General features: G+C 35.3%; 4 protein-coding genes across 5 annotated transcripts; all 4 read right to left on the bottom strand.

The window, feature by feature from the left end:
* Positions 1 to 410: 410 nt before the first annotated feature.
* LOC118052547 (NADH dehydrogenase [ubiquinone] iron-sulfur protein 1, mitochondrial) lies at positions 411 to 7,097 on the bottom strand. Its single transcript, XM_035063545.2, has 5 exons — positions 6,506 to 7,097; positions 4,533 to 4,779; positions 3,001 to 3,295; positions 1,881 to 2,255; positions 411 to 1,649 (listed from the first exon to the last, which is right to left on the bottom strand). Exons 1-5 carry the CDS (start codon positions 6,906 to 6,908, stop codon positions 750 to 752), a joined length of 2,220 nt encoding a protein of 739 aa, XP_034919436.1. The 5' UTR covers positions 6,909 to 7,097; the 3' UTR covers positions 411 to 749.
* A 2,626-nt stretch (positions 7,098 to 9,723) lies between these two features.
* LOC118052531 (1-aminocyclopropane-1-carboxylate oxidase homolog 1) lies at positions 9,724 to 13,712 on the bottom strand. Of its 2 annotated transcripts, XR_004688202.2 has the most exons (4): positions 11,253 to 13,712; positions 10,837 to 11,158; positions 10,121 to 10,506; positions 9,725 to 10,015 (listed from the first exon to the last, which is right to left on the bottom strand). XR_004688202.2 is itself a non-coding variant. In XM_035063527.2 (3 exons), the coding sequence occupies exons 1-3, from the start codon at positions 11,780 to 11,782 to the stop codon at positions 10,249 to 10,251; spliced, it is 1,110 nt and encodes a 369-aa protein (XP_034919418.1). In that variant the 5' UTR covers positions 11,783 to 13,712; the 3' UTR covers positions 9,724 to 10,248. The 2 variants fall into 2 exon arrangements, 1 of the variants encoding a protein (XP_034919418.1); XM_035063527.2 differs by having other exon boundaries at positions 9,724 to 10,506.
* LOC118052521 (1-aminocyclopropane-1-carboxylate oxidase homolog) lies at positions 13,141 to 13,548 on the bottom strand. The gene has a single exon (XM_035063517.1). The coding sequence runs from the start codon at positions 13,546 to 13,548 to the stop codon at positions 13,141 to 13,143; it is 408 nt and encodes a 135-aa protein (XP_034919408.1).
* Positions 13,713 to 15,955: 2,243 nt separating the features above from the next.
* LOC118052530 (1-aminocyclopropane-1-carboxylate oxidase homolog 1) lies at positions 15,956 to 18,224 on the bottom strand. Its single transcript, XM_035063526.2, has 3 exons — positions 17,583 to 18,224; positions 17,172 to 17,493; positions 15,956 to 16,675 (listed from the first exon to the last, which is right to left on the bottom strand). Exons 1-3 carry the CDS (start codon positions 18,128 to 18,130, stop codon positions 16,385 to 16,387), a joined length of 1,161 nt encoding a protein of 386 aa, XP_034919417.1. The 5' UTR covers positions 18,131 to 18,224; the 3' UTR covers positions 15,956 to 16,384.
* Between the last annotated feature and the right edge of the window lie 274 nt (positions 18,225 to 18,498).

The raw sequence follows: 18,498 nt of genomic DNA, 5'->3' as shown, positions 1-18,498 counted from the left end.
AAATATCTTCAAATACCGAGTCTGCTACTCAACAGCCCTTTTTAATTTGATGTAAAATCCAATGAATCTTGTAATGCATGAACGAGGTAGGCATTCCTTCATTGCTAGATTGTCCCTAACTGCCAAAGTAGCACCTTATAGTTTGCTAAAGTGGGACAAATTGGGGTCCATACCGTATAGCGAATGGGTTGAGATCATGGCAAGATGCTTAAGGGTAAGAAGCTACAGAAGCTTGCAATGGAGATGACAAAATGCACTCGTGGAGGGTTAGAGACCAAACAGTGAGCTACTTGAAACTGAAAGGAAACTCCTTGAATATGGTTTTCAACAGTTGTGAACAAAGAGCTTATCAAGTAATGAGGAGACAACCTGCTTTTTTAATTAACACACTAGCCCACCATGGATAAGAATTAACTAAAAAGATAACTTCACTCCACGAGGATGTTTCTTTATTAAATAGAATTGGTGAACAAAAGCAGATGCTGCCGCAAACTGGAGCATCTTACAAGATTGAGCCAAAAAAAACCTGGGAAGTCCAGTGTCTTACACACAAAAAGGTTACAGGGAAATGCTATTACATTGGACATGTTACAGTGAAATAAACAGAATCCAAAAGTAACCTTATTGGATGTACTTCCAAAGTTCCACAAGCTTGCCCCTTTGCCAAACAAGGCCTTGCACGGCTTGAATGATTATACAAATAAAAGTAAATTTGCAAGTTTTTTGGAAAGATAAAACAAATCAAGAACTCACTTCTTTAGCAGCAGTGAACTGCATTGAGCCATTATCTTTGATGCCCTGGTAATAGAATCAGTCATATAGAAATTCTCTATAGCAGCCTGGAAAGGAGTTGAATTCATCTTCTGATTAACCTCAGGCTTCAATGAAGCCCAAAAGGTAGCTGGCTCTCTCTCGTCCATGCTCAAGAGGTTTGGTGCAACAGTCCTAATCCGAGATCGGACAGCCCCAATTGTATCATAGGGCAACTGCACCCCTGCTACCTCGGAAAGAGCACGAATTATCTTCCAATCATCCCTGGAATCACCAACTGTTGGAACTGCAGGCAAAGTCTGCTGCGCACACCCTTCTGTGTTTTCATATGTCCCTTCTTTCTCACTGAATGCTGATGCTGGGAGAATTACATTGGCACGGTACACGCCTCGGTCCCCATGGTGCCCCTGATAAACAACAAAGGCATCACTTGGAAGCTTTTCCAAATCCACATCATCAGCACCCATCAGATACACAAATTTGGCGCTCTCAATACTTTGGATAGATTCTGGCACAAGTCCAAGGTCAAGTGCTGCAGCTTGGGCAGCATTGAGAAGCAACACATTGAAACCATTCCAATCAGGTCTTACAACATTTCCATTTTTCGCAATGGTTTCAACAGCAGAGAAAATTGCATCCTTGTCTGATCTCTCAAAGAGTCCAGCACCAACAACGATGGCAGGGTTTTTGGCATTTGAAAGTGTTGAGCAAAATGGGTGGCGACCCTCTGCAATTTCAGTAAGAGTTTCAGGGCCAGTGCCTAGATGCTCACAATCATAGTTGAATTCTGTAAGAGGGCCAACATAAGCAACCTTAGCATTGCTTCCTCGAACTGTCTTGCGGATTCTGGCATTAACTATGGCAGCTTCTACCCTTGGCTGACAATTCAGCAAACAATATATGAGATAATGACAAAGTCTCAATCAATCCAAATGCCTTGGAAACAAGATTATTTCGAAGTCAGCGTGGCAAGGAAAAAGTGTAAAACAGTGTACAAGTGCAAAGAACAAATTAATGGCTGTGAAGTCATACACAAAGAAATAGCACAAAGCACAGCTGAAATCTAAGAGTTCCGTTCTATAAATGACTAAAAATGTCCATACGATTACCTGGGTGCCAACCAAGAGGAAAACATCTGCATTCTCAAGACCACTAATGCCACAGTTCATAATATATCCAGATCGAAGATCAGCATTTGGGCTAGGTCCATTTCCTTCACACCACACATTATTTGACCCCATTTTGTTTAAGAAATCTTTCAGCGCCATCATGGATTCAGCATCAGATAGTTTACCAGCAATCCCCACTATTTCCTCTGGTTTAACTTGATGGGCAATCTCAGCAACCACAGCTAAGGCATCATGCCAGCTCACGACCTTGAAGTGCCCATCTGTGCCACGAATCATAGGATCATTTAGCCTCTGCCTCTTTAGACCATCATAGCAAAACCGAGTCTTGTCTGATATCCATTCTTCATTTATATCCTGAAATAAGCCAGTCCAAAATCATGAACAGGCCTTGCAGTCTTGTACACCAAAAAACAATTAAAAATCCATGACATAAAAGCAGAAATTATTGATCTTTTTTTCTTCCACCTTTTTAATCTATTATAATCATAGTAGGATATTTAAAACAGAGTATATTGAAGTGCTTTGCCCCATAATTAATTTATGTAAAATACACAACAAAAGAGCCAGAATTAATCAGCTTGATTATCTTCGAAGTAATTCACTTGAAAGAAATCAAAGCAATAAGATCATAAATCAATCTGTTGAAAGAAACAAGTTAAGAGGACCAGTAGTCCTTCACAAACTGAAAACAGCGGGTCTAACATCACTGAACATTAACTTATTTTGCATAACATAAAACTAGAATAAACACAGCAGCCTACTTTTAGAATGCTACAATTAAGCTGTTGATCTATTCATACACTCTCAAGCAAAAGAATCTACTAGTAAAATTGATGGATTTTGTATAGTTTAACATTTATTGAAACTCATAAAATCCTTGTCAACACCAGAACGAAGATAAAATGCAAATGCCACTTGGTAAACCTAATTGCCAAATATAAAACAATAGCCTTATTTCCTATTCACAAAAATTCTGAGCCCTTCAAAGAACAAGACAAATTTGTTTTAGAAGGAAGCAAGTTGACATTTTGGTTAGCCCAACCAAAAAAATATCTGAAAAATAATGAAAATAACACACACTGCAGTGCAGGGAGTCTACCTCATTTAACCGTGGAGTGATGCGCAGGACCTCTGGACCTCTGCTATCAATCCGGATGTTGGATCCAACTGCATCAGAGACATCAATGGTCTCTGTACCTTTCAGCTCCCAATTTCGAGCTTTAAATGCAAAAGGTTTTGAGGTAAGGGCTCCCACAGGACAGATATCTATCACATTTCCAGATAGTTCACTTGTCATAAGTTTTTCAACATAAGTTCCAATTTCTTCTCCACTGCCACGACCTAACATGCCAAGATCCTGAACCCCAGCAACTTCTGTTGCAAACCTCACACACCTGTAGGGTCCCAAAAGAATATTTGAGTTCACATCATAAGATAGCACAGTGTGCACAAAACTATAATCAAGATGTATAAATGCTGACAGAAAACAAGAACAAGTTGATGGCAAATTCCAAAGACATCAACTGCAACTGCAACTTCAACCATTAGCAAAGCTTACAGATCAACTAATATTGCAAAGCTGCATTCACATGCAATTACATCAAAGATTTATTACAAGTTTATGGCAACTTACAAAGACATCAACTGCATCTTCAACCATTAGCAAAGCTTACAGATCAAATAATTTGGCAAAGCTGCGTTCACACACAATTACATCAAAGATTCATTTTTATGCAGTACCCACAGCACATGACCTAACTTGATCACATCACTAGAGTGAAAAAAAAAATCAATGAAACAACATATGAAATGCTAAAATGGATTAACCAAGAAAGTACAAGGAAGATTATCCAAGACCAAATAAGTTGGTTAAAAAGAAAAACACCAAAACCTGTTGGCTTCTGAACAAGTTAATCATAAAAGGGGGTAAAGGATAAGAGTTTTTCCATTGTATGCAGAACTAATTTAGGAATTATTCTATTCATCAATGTGGGACATGCCACATAAATTTCTTTCAAATGTATTTAGAACAGGGCGAGGTGACAAAAGCATGAAAACGCAAACTACTAGATGTCAAAGGTGAACGCATCTAAGAAACAGAACAATAAAAGAATATTATCATATTGAATAGAGATTGGATTTCTTGATAAGTCAGAACAATGGCAAGGATTACACTAGCTTCCTTAAGTGGAAGACTGAAAACAGAGATAAAAAATCAAGTATGAAATGAGCAGTGGAGTCTAACCCAATTTGCACCAAGTAATCTCTTAAAACCTTAATCATGGGGTCAAAGTCCAGGATTCAAACCCTAGCAAGGTCTCAGTGTATCATTCATCAAAAACAGAAAAGAAAAATCAACCACAATGGGGAATAATAGAAAATGACTCACTGACAAGATCTGGTAACTCTTTGCAGCATGAAGATTTTTGTCCAAAGTATGAAATTTATCCTAATTGAAAAGGCTAAACAGAAGTAATTGCATTGCACTCCTAAAGTCAAATTATTGCTTTAAAGAATATGCACATATATGCTGTCATATTCAACGCTGCTTGCACAAAAAAAATGTCTGATGATTTAAAATAATCATGTTCATATAATAGATAACATGAACAAGTGGTTTCAGAATCAAACCTTGTACACTGAATGCAACGAGTCATCACAGTCTTCACCAAAGGGCCAAGATTCTTATCGACAACTGATCGCTTCACTTCAGTGAACCTGCCACGATCAGATCCAAATGCCATAGACTGATCCTGAAGATCACACTCTCCACCTTGATCACAAATTGGACAATCTAATGGGTGATTCATCAGCAAAAATTCCATAACCCCTTCTCGTGCTTTCTTTGCCACGGGTGTGTCTGTCTTAATCTTCATTCCTACAATATAAACCCTCTGATAAATGAAACATCATTAAGAAATAAAACAGACGCTAAAGAGAATACATATTCTTAAACTATGCAATCCTGAAACTTCAATCAACAAATTAAGAAACCAAAAGATCCTAAAAAAAAAAGATTATGAAACAAAAGGGAAAAACTAAGGATACATGCAAATTCATACAAAGAGCTTGCATCATAAAATAGCCATTTCTTATAGTTATATAAGCAAATCAAAATGCATTTGCATATACAATGCATGCCATAAATCAAATCTGAGATGAATCATATATGTGTGTGTGTGATGAAGCTTTTAAAGTAGCAAATAAATCAGAAACATTGACATTGAGAGCAAAAACAAACCAAAAAACTAGAAACATTAAATCAATCATAATAAAATAAAAACAAAATTTTCTGCTGAGCACATGGCAAGAAACTAAAACCAACTAGTTTCTCAGTCACAAGACCAGAAAACAAGGAAAAAATCAAAAGAGCAAAAGAGATCACCTGCAAACTTGAAAAGGTGAACTACACAAAAATGAGACAAAATAATACACATCTAAATGAACCTCTAGGGTAAAAAAAAAAAAAGCAACGAGAAAAACAATAGCTTTAAGAACAACATCCAACTAAAAACGAATTACCCATCATGACTTGTTTGGGAGAAAGCAAAAATCATAAATAATAGAATGTTCAATATATCAAACAATTAAAGCACACCATAATCTAGACCCCCAAATGTACCACATTGTTACATTGCATTTCATACTCAGGGCATCAAGGACATAAATCTATTATAACAAATGAGCAAACAGATGCCAAATTAAATCTTATCCTTTTTAATGAAATGATCCATAAGATTCCAATTTCCAAAAAAATAACACCATATATAATAAATTAAATCCCATTTTCAATTGGTAAATGGATATCCAGAACTAAATTGAAAACCCAGTTAAACCACATGAACACCAATTACCACTTAAGCCCATCAAGATCACACGATCACCATCAAAAGTTAGCAGTCATTTCTACCAATAGAGTAATTAGAGAACTAAGAACCCAAATCACAAAAAGCCAAAAGCCTAAACCATCGATTATCAAAAATGTTCTGTTCTTCAATCAATAATCATACAAATTGCACTCATTTTTACCAAATTAAACACCAAATAAACCAGTTAAAAAATCAAACCCCAAAGAAGTCATAAAAACCCAAAATACAAGTTACAAAATGAACAATTAAAGCAAAGCCCCAAATAAACAACAAAAATTTGCAATCTTTACTCAACATCCACGCAAATTACACTCATTTCCACCAAATTCACCATCCAGCTCAAAAACCCAAAAAAGAAAAGTCCAACACTCCAAATTCTAATTAAAATCAGCCAAATCACAGACATAAATTATCATTCATTTCTACCTACAAAACAAATTAAAAAACTAATCACTTCAACAACAAAAAAATCACAAAAGGGAAAAATCCTAACCATAAATTACCAAGAATTTCCAATCTTTATTGACAATTAAAACAAATTCCACTCATAATTAAAATTAAAAAAAAAAAAAAAACTAATCATTTCAAGGAAAAAAAAACACAAAAGGGGAAAATCCTAACAATGAATTACCAAAAAATTCCGATATTTACTCAAGATTAAAACAAATTCCACTCAATTCCACCAAATTGACAATCCAAATTAAAAAGCCAGATAAAAAAAATCAAAGAACCTACCAGGAAGAGCAGGCATAGCGCAAGAAGCAACAGGCTTAGGACTCTTCTCCACTTCCACAAGACACATACGACAGTTCCCAGCAATCGACAACCGACTATGATAACAAAACCTCGGAATATCAACACCAGCAACTTCACAAGCTTGTAACACAGTCATCCCTTTCGGGATTTTCACTGGGTACCCATCAACAAACACTTCGATTGCATCTTCCGGGTTCGGAAAGTGAACTCGGGCACCACCCAATGGTGTTCGCGGCGGAATACCAGGTGTTGGGTCGGGTTGTGGGGCGGTTGCGGGTTCGGGTGATTGAAGCTCCGGTTTGGTCACGATGGAGCGTAGAAGAAGGGTTCGGGCTGCAGTTTGAGGTCTTATGAGCCTTGAAGCTAATAAGCCTAACCCCATTTTGTGTTACTTTTTGGTGCCAAGGTTTGAGATCTCAAGTGTTACTGAGAAAGAAATGGTGGAGAGGAAGAAGGCGTGTGTTAAGTGTCAGCAATGGTTTATGAAGGAGGATTGTTTACGTGGAGGATGATTTGACCGACCCGGATCTGTTTGGGGTGGATCACTGAAACCTGATCATACTTGGTTTTTCATTAATGGGGTTCGAGGTAAAAGTTTGTTTTTGCTTTTGAAAGAGAGTACGAGGGAATTTAAAAAAATGTTTTTGTTTTGAAAAATTATTAAATTATTATTTTTAATATTTTTTTATGATTTTGATATTAAAAATAAAAAAACTTAATACATTTTTAATTAAACATTTTTTAAAATAATATTATCCTCCATACATCACAACACTAAATACTTTAACTTAGTTGATTCATCTTTTTGATCAAAGCCAAGTGTTAAAAATATTAACCCACAAAATTGACCGGTAATTTAGTCTAACTAATCAAATTTTAAATTACTTTTTTTAAGAAATATTTTTTCAAAAAAAAAACAAAATTATTTTAAAATAATTAGTATTATTTTACCTTACTTGTCTAGGCTTTGAATTAAATAATGGATTGAAATGAGAACCGAGTTTAATTACTTTGATGGAAAGAAAGATAATTATTTAAAAAGTATGTAATTACAGGTATGGAATTTACTAGATGATTTGCATGAGTTAAGATGAAAAGGAAAATATTAGACTTTATTCTAACATTGTTTAATTTTTACAAAATATATTAATTTGATCATGTAAATCAACTTAAATGAATAATACATGCACATTATTAAGGTTTATGGCGCAATTAATTATAAAAATGATGGGTCAACAATTTACTAAATCTATACTTAATTAGACTTGGTGTGCAACCAAGTCCAAAAATGCTAAGTCTAGCAGCTCACAAAGCATATGCTTAATTAGGCTTGGTGTGCAATCAAGTTCAAGGGTAATTGGTCTGGTAACTCACTAACTTCATGTCCAATTGAGCTCAATATTTAGCTAGATTCAAGAGGTGCGGAATCTAATAGTTTGTCAAATCTATATCCATTTGGACTCAACTCATAATTACATCAAAAAATATTGGACTTGAAAGCGAGCTAAATTCATGTTATCTAGGTTTTACATTTAGAAGTATAAAATAAACCCGCAACTGCTTGTCAATAAGGTTTTACCTTGACTTTGGATTTTCTAAACAAGAAATTAATCTCAAAATTCATTTTTCATAGAGCACCAAAAATACAATCAATCACCCACAGAGTTGATGTATTCTCCCAAATCCTAAAATCCCAAAAAGAAAAAGGGTGTTCCAAGAGGAAGGAAGTTGTAATTTGACTCTTGTCATGATCAAAATTCAGAAGGATAACCTACTTGATTAGCTTTGCATTACTGGAAAACATTTAACTTGAAGAACAATCCATTCGTAAGGATCGAATTCGATGACAAGAGTTCCCTGTATGATAAGAGGATGCAAGTCAAATAATGCAGCATCCAAGCCAAAGTTAAAATAAACACTAGTGATTTCGATAATGGATTGTGAACGAGAAAAAGTTTTTTAGCTTTGATCCTAACATTTTTAGGTAGTGTAATTCATAAAATCAACCTAAACTAGGATCATCAATCAATCCTGCTTCAAGGCCTGTGCCATATAAGCTCTTGTATGAATAATTGCAAGGTAAGCCTCTGTTATGGCAAAACTAGACACTCAGAAACTGCATCCTGCACAGGAGCCGGGTTGTGTGTCAGTTGCTTTGTGTCCAGATGGGATATTCCACCATCCCCATGAGATCGGACGAATCTGATGGAAACACATTCCGAGTTCCAGATTCACGGTTCAGGCGTGTTGAATATGCAGGTTCGTACCTGTAATGGAAACCGCATTGCAAGTCCTTTCCCTGTCGTGTGAGCAGACAGAAAAAATAGCAGATCAGTTCAGGCAGTGAAGCATATTGATGTAACACAGCATATCACGCACTAATGGCAGGGAAAAATTCAAATCTGATAGCACATATGCTAAATTTTATGCAAGGTATGGTTTACTTTTCCATAACATTCATGTTAACACATTCAGCTTTCACTCTTATAAGCAATCTATCAGTCCTAATTTACCGATCCTTTCTGCAGTTAGATTCTTTGCTTCATACGTAGATATGGTAGTAGAGCTAGCCGTAGAAGGAAATTTCAAAGTACAGAGTCCGTTGGAGCAAGGCAATAGCCTGTGTGTGGGTAGAGAACAGATTAAGCACTCAAAGCAACCTCATGCACTCACCAGTCACCACCATTGTTGTTGCAATCTTTTGAACAATCAGAGCTTGCATTCTTCATTGAGATTGAAGTTCTATCAGCTAGAAAATTCCATATGAACCGGGAAACATCATTAACATATATATTCAAGATATGGATTTGAAAAAAAAAATGGAATTCATTATGTTATGCTTGTTTTTCACATGGAGCCAATGTGGAACATATATATTATACAAACATGCCAGATTTTTCATGCACTGATTTTTGCTTTTGGAATTATATAATATATATGTTTAAAATCCTAGTGCACTTACTGTTTCTTTGAACAATGTTAAATATACACGTATATATTCACATAAAACTTTGAGCTTGTGTAAAATAAAATATTTATGGACCATTCAGAGAAGATTTCAGGAATTAATATTAACGATACTATCAATTGATATGCCAACAGTTTTATTAATGTGAGTAGACCAATGAGTAGAAAGGCAACCTATGAGCTTCTGACAAGCTGGCCGAAATAAGGTCCAGTCTAAATAAGGTACCCTGGAGGCCAAGTCTGTATTTTGTGCAGATTGAATTTCCTTCAGACTTGAAGGAACATAGCTGCGTGTGAGTGAATCATCACATGCAAGTGATGATTCAAGACTTTTAACATAAAAGTTGTGGCTAACTTCATGTCCAAAGTAGTAGACAGCGCCTCAACTCTACCCCATTTAAGCTCGCATGACGAGCTCAAGCCTTGTAAGAAGTTGAATTCATCTCGTTAATTATTCGATTGAATAGAGCTGGCATGCATGATCAATGCAGTGGATGATTCAATTACACAACTCTTAAGTTGCTGTCAATGTAAAAGGTATAAAAGAATGCATTTCAGTAGGCAACCCAACATGGAACAAAAATATACAAGCAAAGTCACACAAAAGGTTGAAAATGGATCACTCACAGTAAGGTTTAAGTCTTTTGGATGATAACATTATGCTGTTACAAGCTGTTTATTACTTTATTGATGTTCAACATCCATGAAAGAAAGAGAAAATTCAACAAATTCGCGCAGCAGAAATAGTGAAGCAACTAGCATGGCCTCGTCACCTTAAAAGGAGAACGGACTGAGATAGATGATCCTGTGGACATGTATTGACCCATGAATTCAGCCAAATGAGTTGCTCTATAGATGGGTGTGTCGTCAGATAGAAGCTCCTTTATTACCCCATATGGTTTGAATTTGTTTGCTGCACCTGGAAAGAAAAAGCTTGCGACTGATGTCCGGGGTCCGACTTCTTGAGCCAAAACTCTATGCTCCACACTTCTGAACTTGTCATTAGTGATAAGCTGCAAAATGAAGAAACAAAATGTAGATCATCCATCATGGTAGAAGTTAGAAAACAATTTTTGGCACATTTCCCATCATGATTTCAACATTAACGATTCATATCATTGCATCGGATAAGGTGCGACACAAATTCTGAAACTATAATTCTGAAAATGTCAGAATAGTGATGATTTAACATCCGTGTTTAGATGGGATCTCGTTCTATTTTCCGTAGGGAGATAGGTTGCCTCTCTTTGATAGAATCACATAAAAATATTGCAAAAGAAAATCAAAATCATTTTGTTCATAGGAGGAAAATCCTAATCAACTGAAAATGTAAGAAAATTTACCTGCATGAAGTCCCCTATATTTACTACAAGTGCTCCTTGCAGAGGGGGGACATCTGCCCATTGATTTTGACGATGAACTTGGAGACCACCCATGTTGTCTTGAACAAGTATAGTCAGAAAAGAAGGGTCTGTATGCTTGGTGGTGCCCACTGTCAAGTCTGGTTGAGGACAAACTGGGTAATAGTTACACGCCAATGCTTGAGTATCCATGCATTCAATGTTTGAAAGGTAGTCACAACGAAGCCCGAGTGCTTCTGATAAGAGCTCAGACAGAGTCTTGCTGATTTTGGTCATGTGTTTTGTGTATTCACTTAACTCTTCTCTGCAAGACAAATTTAGCTGATTCCAGTGAAAATCTCATAGAGAAATGAATTCACAGAGAGACAGTTTTAGATTTTATTGCAAAGTTTCAATACCTTAAAATTTCAGGATATAGTTCAGGGTCAAGTTCACCATCCTGAAAATTTATTGCCACTGTATCCCTCCAAACCGCTGATTCTTTGGTCAGAACCACTCCTCCATAGAAGAGCTTCACTTTTTGTTTAGGATTACGAGAGTACAGCTCCGCCTTCGCTTCCTGGGGTTGCTCGTGGAATCTTTTCACCCCTGCTAACATCTCATCCATGACAGCAACTGGAGTTCCATGGTTAATAATTTGAAAGAAACCCCATTCTTCTGATGCTTTCCGGATCTCATTTACCACCTCTGATCGCTGACAACTTTCAAACCCTTCGAAGTCTATAATTGGAACCTGATGGCTGATTTTGCTAGACTTGGATGATGACTTCAGCACATTCTCAGGTGGGTGGACAAAACACCTGGGAATCCTGGTCACACCAGAATCAACAAGTCCCTTAACACCAGCTTTTGTTGCATCGATTGCTTTCTCTTCCTTGTCTATGTCATGGTTTGAGCCTTCTTCTAAATTGGAAATCGTGCCTTCCATGTTTGCAGAATCGGATGATGATGCTAGTTTTTGGTTACAGAAGTAGAGTTTGTGATTACGGAAAGGGCTTGTGTCTAATTAACTAGAGCAGCCGGATGGTCAAAATTGAAGCATAAGAAAAATTGTAACCTGGAATGGCCCATCAGAACTTTTGATCTTCCTGGTCTAGCCATAATTATGAGACATCATGAAAGGTCTGCAATCCCATCCTCAAATCTCTCCCTCCCCCTCTCTCTCTCCCAGTTCTCTTCGTATGATAATTTTGTTTACTATTGCCTAGGTCCACTCTAGCCTACATGATTGAATCCATTCAATTCTTTCATTGTTACATCTTTGAATTAGTCTCAGTCGAAAGAATTGAAAGAATAAATAAAGTATTGAAAGTGGTTTTTAAACACACAAAATTGACCTTTTCCTTAATTAATCTCTCATTCTTTTGATTTAGTTTCCACCCTTGCTCTTATTACCTGATCAGATCCATGCTTTCATTTTCCATGATCATTTCTATAAACATTAGAGAGTAATTGGATTGGTGTTCGGAATCATTCAAGAACAACAAAAGGCCCTCAAGCAAGCTGTTGAAGAAAGAAGTATAAAAGAGTAAAAATACAAACGCGATGTCACATAAAAGGTTGAAAATGGATCCTTCACCACAAGGTTTAATTATTTTGTGTAATCCAAACTCAACCAACAATTTCAACAAGGTAATGAGAATGTTATTGGTGTTACAAGCTATCTAGTGAACTTGTCATGGGTGATAAGCTAAAAATTGAAGAAAACAACACTTTTAGGTCATTACATTTAGAATGATTCTATGTCCGAAACAAAGATAGGCACGTCCTGAAAAGGTCATCAAACTTTAGACAACATCAAGTTATAGTGAGTTATGATTTTCGATCCATTTATATCAATCTTGAGGACTTAATTGCAGACATTTATGTCATGTACAACCTTTCAAGAGAGAGTGTCATATGATCAATGCTTTGTTTCATTGCAAGACAGTACTTGAATTCGACGTTTCGAGCTTGTCCGAGACAGGCAGGTTGCCTCCCTTTGACAAACTCAAATAAAACTGTTGCTGCATAAACTATGACGTACCTGCGGCCATTAAGTCCCCTATATTTATTAGAAGAGCTCCCTGCAGAGGGGACATCAATCCATTGATTCTGATGTTAGGTGAGGCCAAGCGTCAAGGCTGGTTCAGGGAAAGCAGGGTAATAATGACCCACCATAACTCAGTTTTCATGCATTCTATGCTTGAAAGGTAATTGCAACGAAGCCCGAGTGCTTCAGGTAAGAGTTCAGATAGTGTCTTGCTGATCTTGATCATGTGTCTGATACATTCACTAACCTCTTCTCTACAAGATAAGCTTCACCTCTTGAGGTTCCTCATGGAATCGTCTTGCACCTGCTAACATCTCATCCGCGACACTAGCAGGAATCCCATGATTAACAACTTGAAAGAAACCCCAGTTTTCTGATGCTTTGCGAATCTCATTCACAACCTCTATTCGCCGAGAACTTCCAAACCCTTCAAAGTCTATCGTTGGAACCTGAAGGCCGGAATTGCTAGACTTAGTTGACGACTTTTGAACTTTCTCTGATGGGCGGATAAAAAGCCTGGGAATCATGGGCACACCTGAGTCTCCTAGTTCCTTCACACCGGCTTTTGTTTCATCGAATGGCTTCACTTCCTTGGCTTGATCATAGTTGGATCCATCTAAAGGATTAATAGAACTTGCAGCGTTGGAAATCATAATTTCCATGTTTGCAACAGTACTGAGTGAGTGATCTTATTGAAGATTTCGTGCCTGGTGAAGATGGAAAGGAATTTAATAATGAAGGAAAGAGAACGCTCGCCATGATGAGGAGTCCAAAATAAATATGGTAAGCAAAAAGCGGTAAGACGCCAAAACGCTGCTTCATACTCCTTTTGACTCCACTGATGAATATGGCAACGATCTTCATTTCGAGATATCATGGCATATTAGCCCCAAAACTTATTTAATAGTTTTTCTTCCACAGTTCCACTATTCTGCATGAGCCAACTTTATACATAACTACAGGATTTATCAATGATTAGAAAGATGTTTTCTCATGCGCCTGTTTGCTTAACAGAGTTTTCTAAAATAATTTTATTTAAAATTATATATATATATATATATATATATTTGGATTGTTTTGCTATTGATTTCAAAAATAATTTTTTAAAAAATAAAAAATATATATTGTTTTAATATATTTTTAAGTAAAATATAATATAATAACTATTATTACTCTCCCTAGTACTCCTTAAAATTCAATGTTCAAAACTTATATTTATTATCTTTATTTGATCAAAATAAATTTTAAATTTGATTAGATTAATTAATTTATCTTCTTTCTCATTAAAATTTTTTAAGCTTTAGTGTATATATAAAAAGGATGTATTGTCTTTTCCTTATGAATGATAATTTAAGTTAAATTCAATGTTAATATAAAATGACATAAATAAATAGATTTTTTATATGATTATTTTATCTAATGAATAATAAATATAATATAAATATTATTAAATATGACCCAAGATATATATATATATATATATGTATTATTTTTATTTTATATTAAATAATACATAATACTTGAATAATGAATTTTCAAAAATTAATTAATATAATATAGATATCTAAATTTTTTCATGAATATAGAAAAAATTCGACATGCAAATACACAATACCATCCTAGTTTTAGCCGAGATTAGGGTTACTTTCCATCTTTTCTTTTCTTTTTTTAATTTCGTTTCCAATTAATCCTCTGTTTGAAAAAAAAAAAAATCCTATTTATTTGTCATTATTTATCAAGACTACAACATCATATAATTATGAGAAGTGGACTTTTGTGCCACCACCATTATTGCCCTTAGCTTGCACCGGCCACTTGCTATCATGTTAAAGTTTTGACTTTTGGAGAGGGTGTTAACGTACTCCTATCTAATTTACATTCAAAAATATCGATGCCTGCAGGCGGGTAATTATGTCGTTATAAAGATTAGTGGAAATATTTTTAAATTTTTTATTTAAAATATATTAAAATAATATATTTTTTAATTTTATAAAATTCATTTTTATATCAACACATTTAAATAGTTTAAAAAAATTATTTAAAATAAAAAAAATTAAAATATTATTAAAAAAAACTGGTCTAATCTCAAATTCAAATATTAGTCTAATCTACTTTAATTTGTAATTTGCACTACCTATGATGTTAAAGAGTTTTTATCACTGACAAGATATCTGGTAGGTAACTAATCTAACAAGAGAATTTTTAATCCTTAAAATAACCTTTTATTTTAAATTTGTTCTACCCTCACATAACAAATCTAATCTTATTTTTCAAAATATTTAATATATTGATGTGTTTATAATTTAATAATATAAAAATATATCATTAAAGTACTTACTAGTAAACTATATTAATTGATAAATCATTAGAGGTTAACACGGTTATATATAAGAATTATTCAAGATGTCTTTATATTTTATATGTGTTTGTATATATAAAGTTGAATTATATGCTTATTATTTGTTAAATAAACTTTGAACATACATTTCAAAAAATATATATATAAACTACTTAATTAATAATCATTAATTATAAATTAAAATTCAACTATAATTAAAATAAATTTAGAAATTAGATTGATTTTTACAGGATTTATAATAACAATTATATAAATTAAAGATTTTTTTATTTATAAATAAATTTTAGTTAATAAGTAAATGTTAGATCATTGGGTTTATATATTTTATAGGATTAATAATAATAATAATAATATATTAACAAGAAATCAATAAAAATATCAGGTTGGATACAAGTCAGATAATGAAAACAACTTGGATTTTCACTTGATCCATTTTAATTATGATGAAATTAGATAAAAATTCAACTCGGGCACTAAATATATGCTGCATATGGTAAGATTATCACCCCTGTTTAGAACTTATCATAAACACTGTTCATATGAAGGTATATATTGTTAAGCAGCACTATACCACCACCATTATCGATTTTCAATCGGGAATATCGGTTGCTTTCCATCCTTTTCTTCTTTCCTTTCCGACCAATCCTCTTTACTTGCCATAATTCTGAGTAAATCCTCTTTATGTTCCATCGTTTATCGACACGATAGCATGATGTGAAAAGAATAGGACTTTATAACCATTACCTTTATTGTACGTAACAATGGGCCATTTGCTATAATGGAGCGAGCGACAGGTTGTTTATCCCCAAGCATCAAAACTAGCTAGATCCAATCTTCTAACGTTGCCAAGAACAGACATCCACAGTGGGATTAGTAGATTCGCAAGGAATTGCCTTGGAACACGTTTTCAAAACAATCTGCTAGCTATGCCAACAAGTTCTAGCTAGGAAAACAGCTTCTTTTGCAAAAGTGTAATGGTTCCTTAGACTGTAAAGCAGAAAACATTGAAGCAGGAAACAATGTAGAGTGAGCATAAAGGATGAGCTGCTCAGCTAAAGCCAAACTGACTTCTTGAAATCAACTAAAAAAAATTCAACAAGGGGAGGATAATGCTATAGGTTACAGGCCGTTTATTGATTTCAATCTGTATCTTCTTCTCCAGAGGAACAGGCATGGCCACTTGAAACTTTAAAATGAGAAAGGGTGGAAACATATGATCCTGTGGACATGTATTGACCCATGAATTCAGCCAAATGAGTTGCTCTATAGATCATGGGCGTGTCGTCAGATAGAAGCTCCTTTATTACCCCATAGGGTTTAAACTTATTTGCTGTGCTTGGGAAGAAGAAGCATGCTACTGATATCCGAGGCCCGACTTCTCCAGCAAGAACTCTATGCTCCACACTTCTGAACTTGTCATTGGTGATGAGCTACAGAAAGAAGAAACAAACTTGAATTAGTTCTTTATTTTTCCAGACTATTATACCAAGCAACAACCTCTCAGACATAGAGGCATTATATGATCGATGCTGTGTTTTGTCGAGAAGTCCTACTTGCTAGTTATTTGATTTTGATCCCCGTTGATCTGTAGGATGTGCATCAATCATGCTCATCTGGACTAGCAATCAGCATTTCATATTTTCTTTGAAAAACCAAAACAATACCCGGAAACATGAATATTACATAGAAACATTGCTAGTGTACTGTCCATACAAAAAAGACACTGCCACAGCAAAATATAAAGGACCAAAAATTGATCATTGCACTGCAAGACCATGATTAGTTGAACCTTTCCCGTTTGTCCCAGGCTGGTAGGGTTATATTCTTAATTAGACAAGCTCAAATTAATGAAATTATGGATACGTTAAATGGCTATCACTTTCAGAAAGAAAAATGCAGACAATGGGAGAACTAAATCTTAATTACCTGCATCAAGTCCCCTATATTTACTAGGAGAGCACCATGAAGAGGGGGGACATCAAGCCATTGATTTTGATGACGAACTTGCAGACCACCCATATTGTCTTGCAGAAGTATGGTCAGAAAAGATGGGTCTGAATGTGTGGTGGTGCCAAGGGTCAAGTCTGGTTGAGGACAAGCCGGGTAGTAGTGACCCACCAATGATTCTGTTTCCATGCATTCTATGCTTGAAAGGAAATTGCTTCGAAGCCCGAGTGCTTCTGATAAGAGCTCAGATAGTGCCTTGCCGATCTTGGTAACGTGTCTGAAATATTCGCTTACCTCTTCTCTGAAACATAAGTTTGGTTAAATCCATAAAAATCTCCAAGAAAACTGAACTCATAGATAGATTAGGATCTTCCTACACATATTCAATACCTTATGATGGCAGGAAAGAGTTGAGGGTCTAGTTTTCCATCCTTGAAATCAAATGCTACCGTATCCCTCCAAATTGCTGGTTCTTGAGTCAGAAGGAGAACACCAGTGAAGAACTTGACTCGTTGATCAGCGTCACGAGAGTAGAACTCCATCTTCACCTCTTGAGGTTGCTCATGGAACCGTTTCACTCCTGCTAACATCTCATCCATGACATTTTCTGGAATCCCATGATTAACAACTTGAAAGAAACCCCAGTTTTCTGATGCTTTGCGAATCTCATTCACTACCTCCATCCGCCGAGAACTTTCAAACCCCTCGAAGTCTATTATTGGAACCTGAAGGCTGATATTGCTAGACTTGGATGGTGGTTGCTGGGTTTTCTCTGGTGGGTGGACAAAAAACCAGGGAATCTTGATCACACCAGAGTCTGCTAGTCCCTTAACACCAGCTTTGGTTTCATCAAATGCTTTCACTTCATTAGCAGTGTCATAGCTGGATCCATCCTCAGGATCAAAGGAACTTGCAGCATTGGAAGCCATAACTTCCATGCTTGCAAGTTGCAACAGTACTGGTCAGTGGGAATCTGATGAAGATGGAAAGGAATTCAATAATGAAGGAAAGAGAGCTGAAGTTGAGTAGTGATAACCAATATGGCAAGCAAATATATACGACAGATGATTGAAAGAGAAAGAATTCATAAATTAATTGAGTTTTACTTAATTTATTATTTATTTTAAATTTCACCTCATCTCGTCAAATCAAATTTATAATTTTAAATTGGGTAAAATAAATTATCTTCTTCTAATTACAGAACTCATTTTTTCAATGTCTTTCGAAGAACTAAAAGAGAAAGAATCCATAGATTAATTGATTTTTTTTTATTAATTCATTCTTTATTTTAGAATTTACATAATCA

The sequence above is a fragment of the Populus alba genome, chromosome 17 (assembly GCF_005239225.2).
Source record: "Populus alba chromosome 17, ASM523922v2, whole genome shotgun sequence".
Classification (NCBI taxonomy): Eukaryota; Viridiplantae; Streptophyta; class Magnoliopsida; order Malpighiales; family Salicaceae; genus Populus; species Populus alba.
Note: the sequence above shows the minus strand (reverse complement) of the source record. Positions and strands in the feature narration are given on the sequence as shown.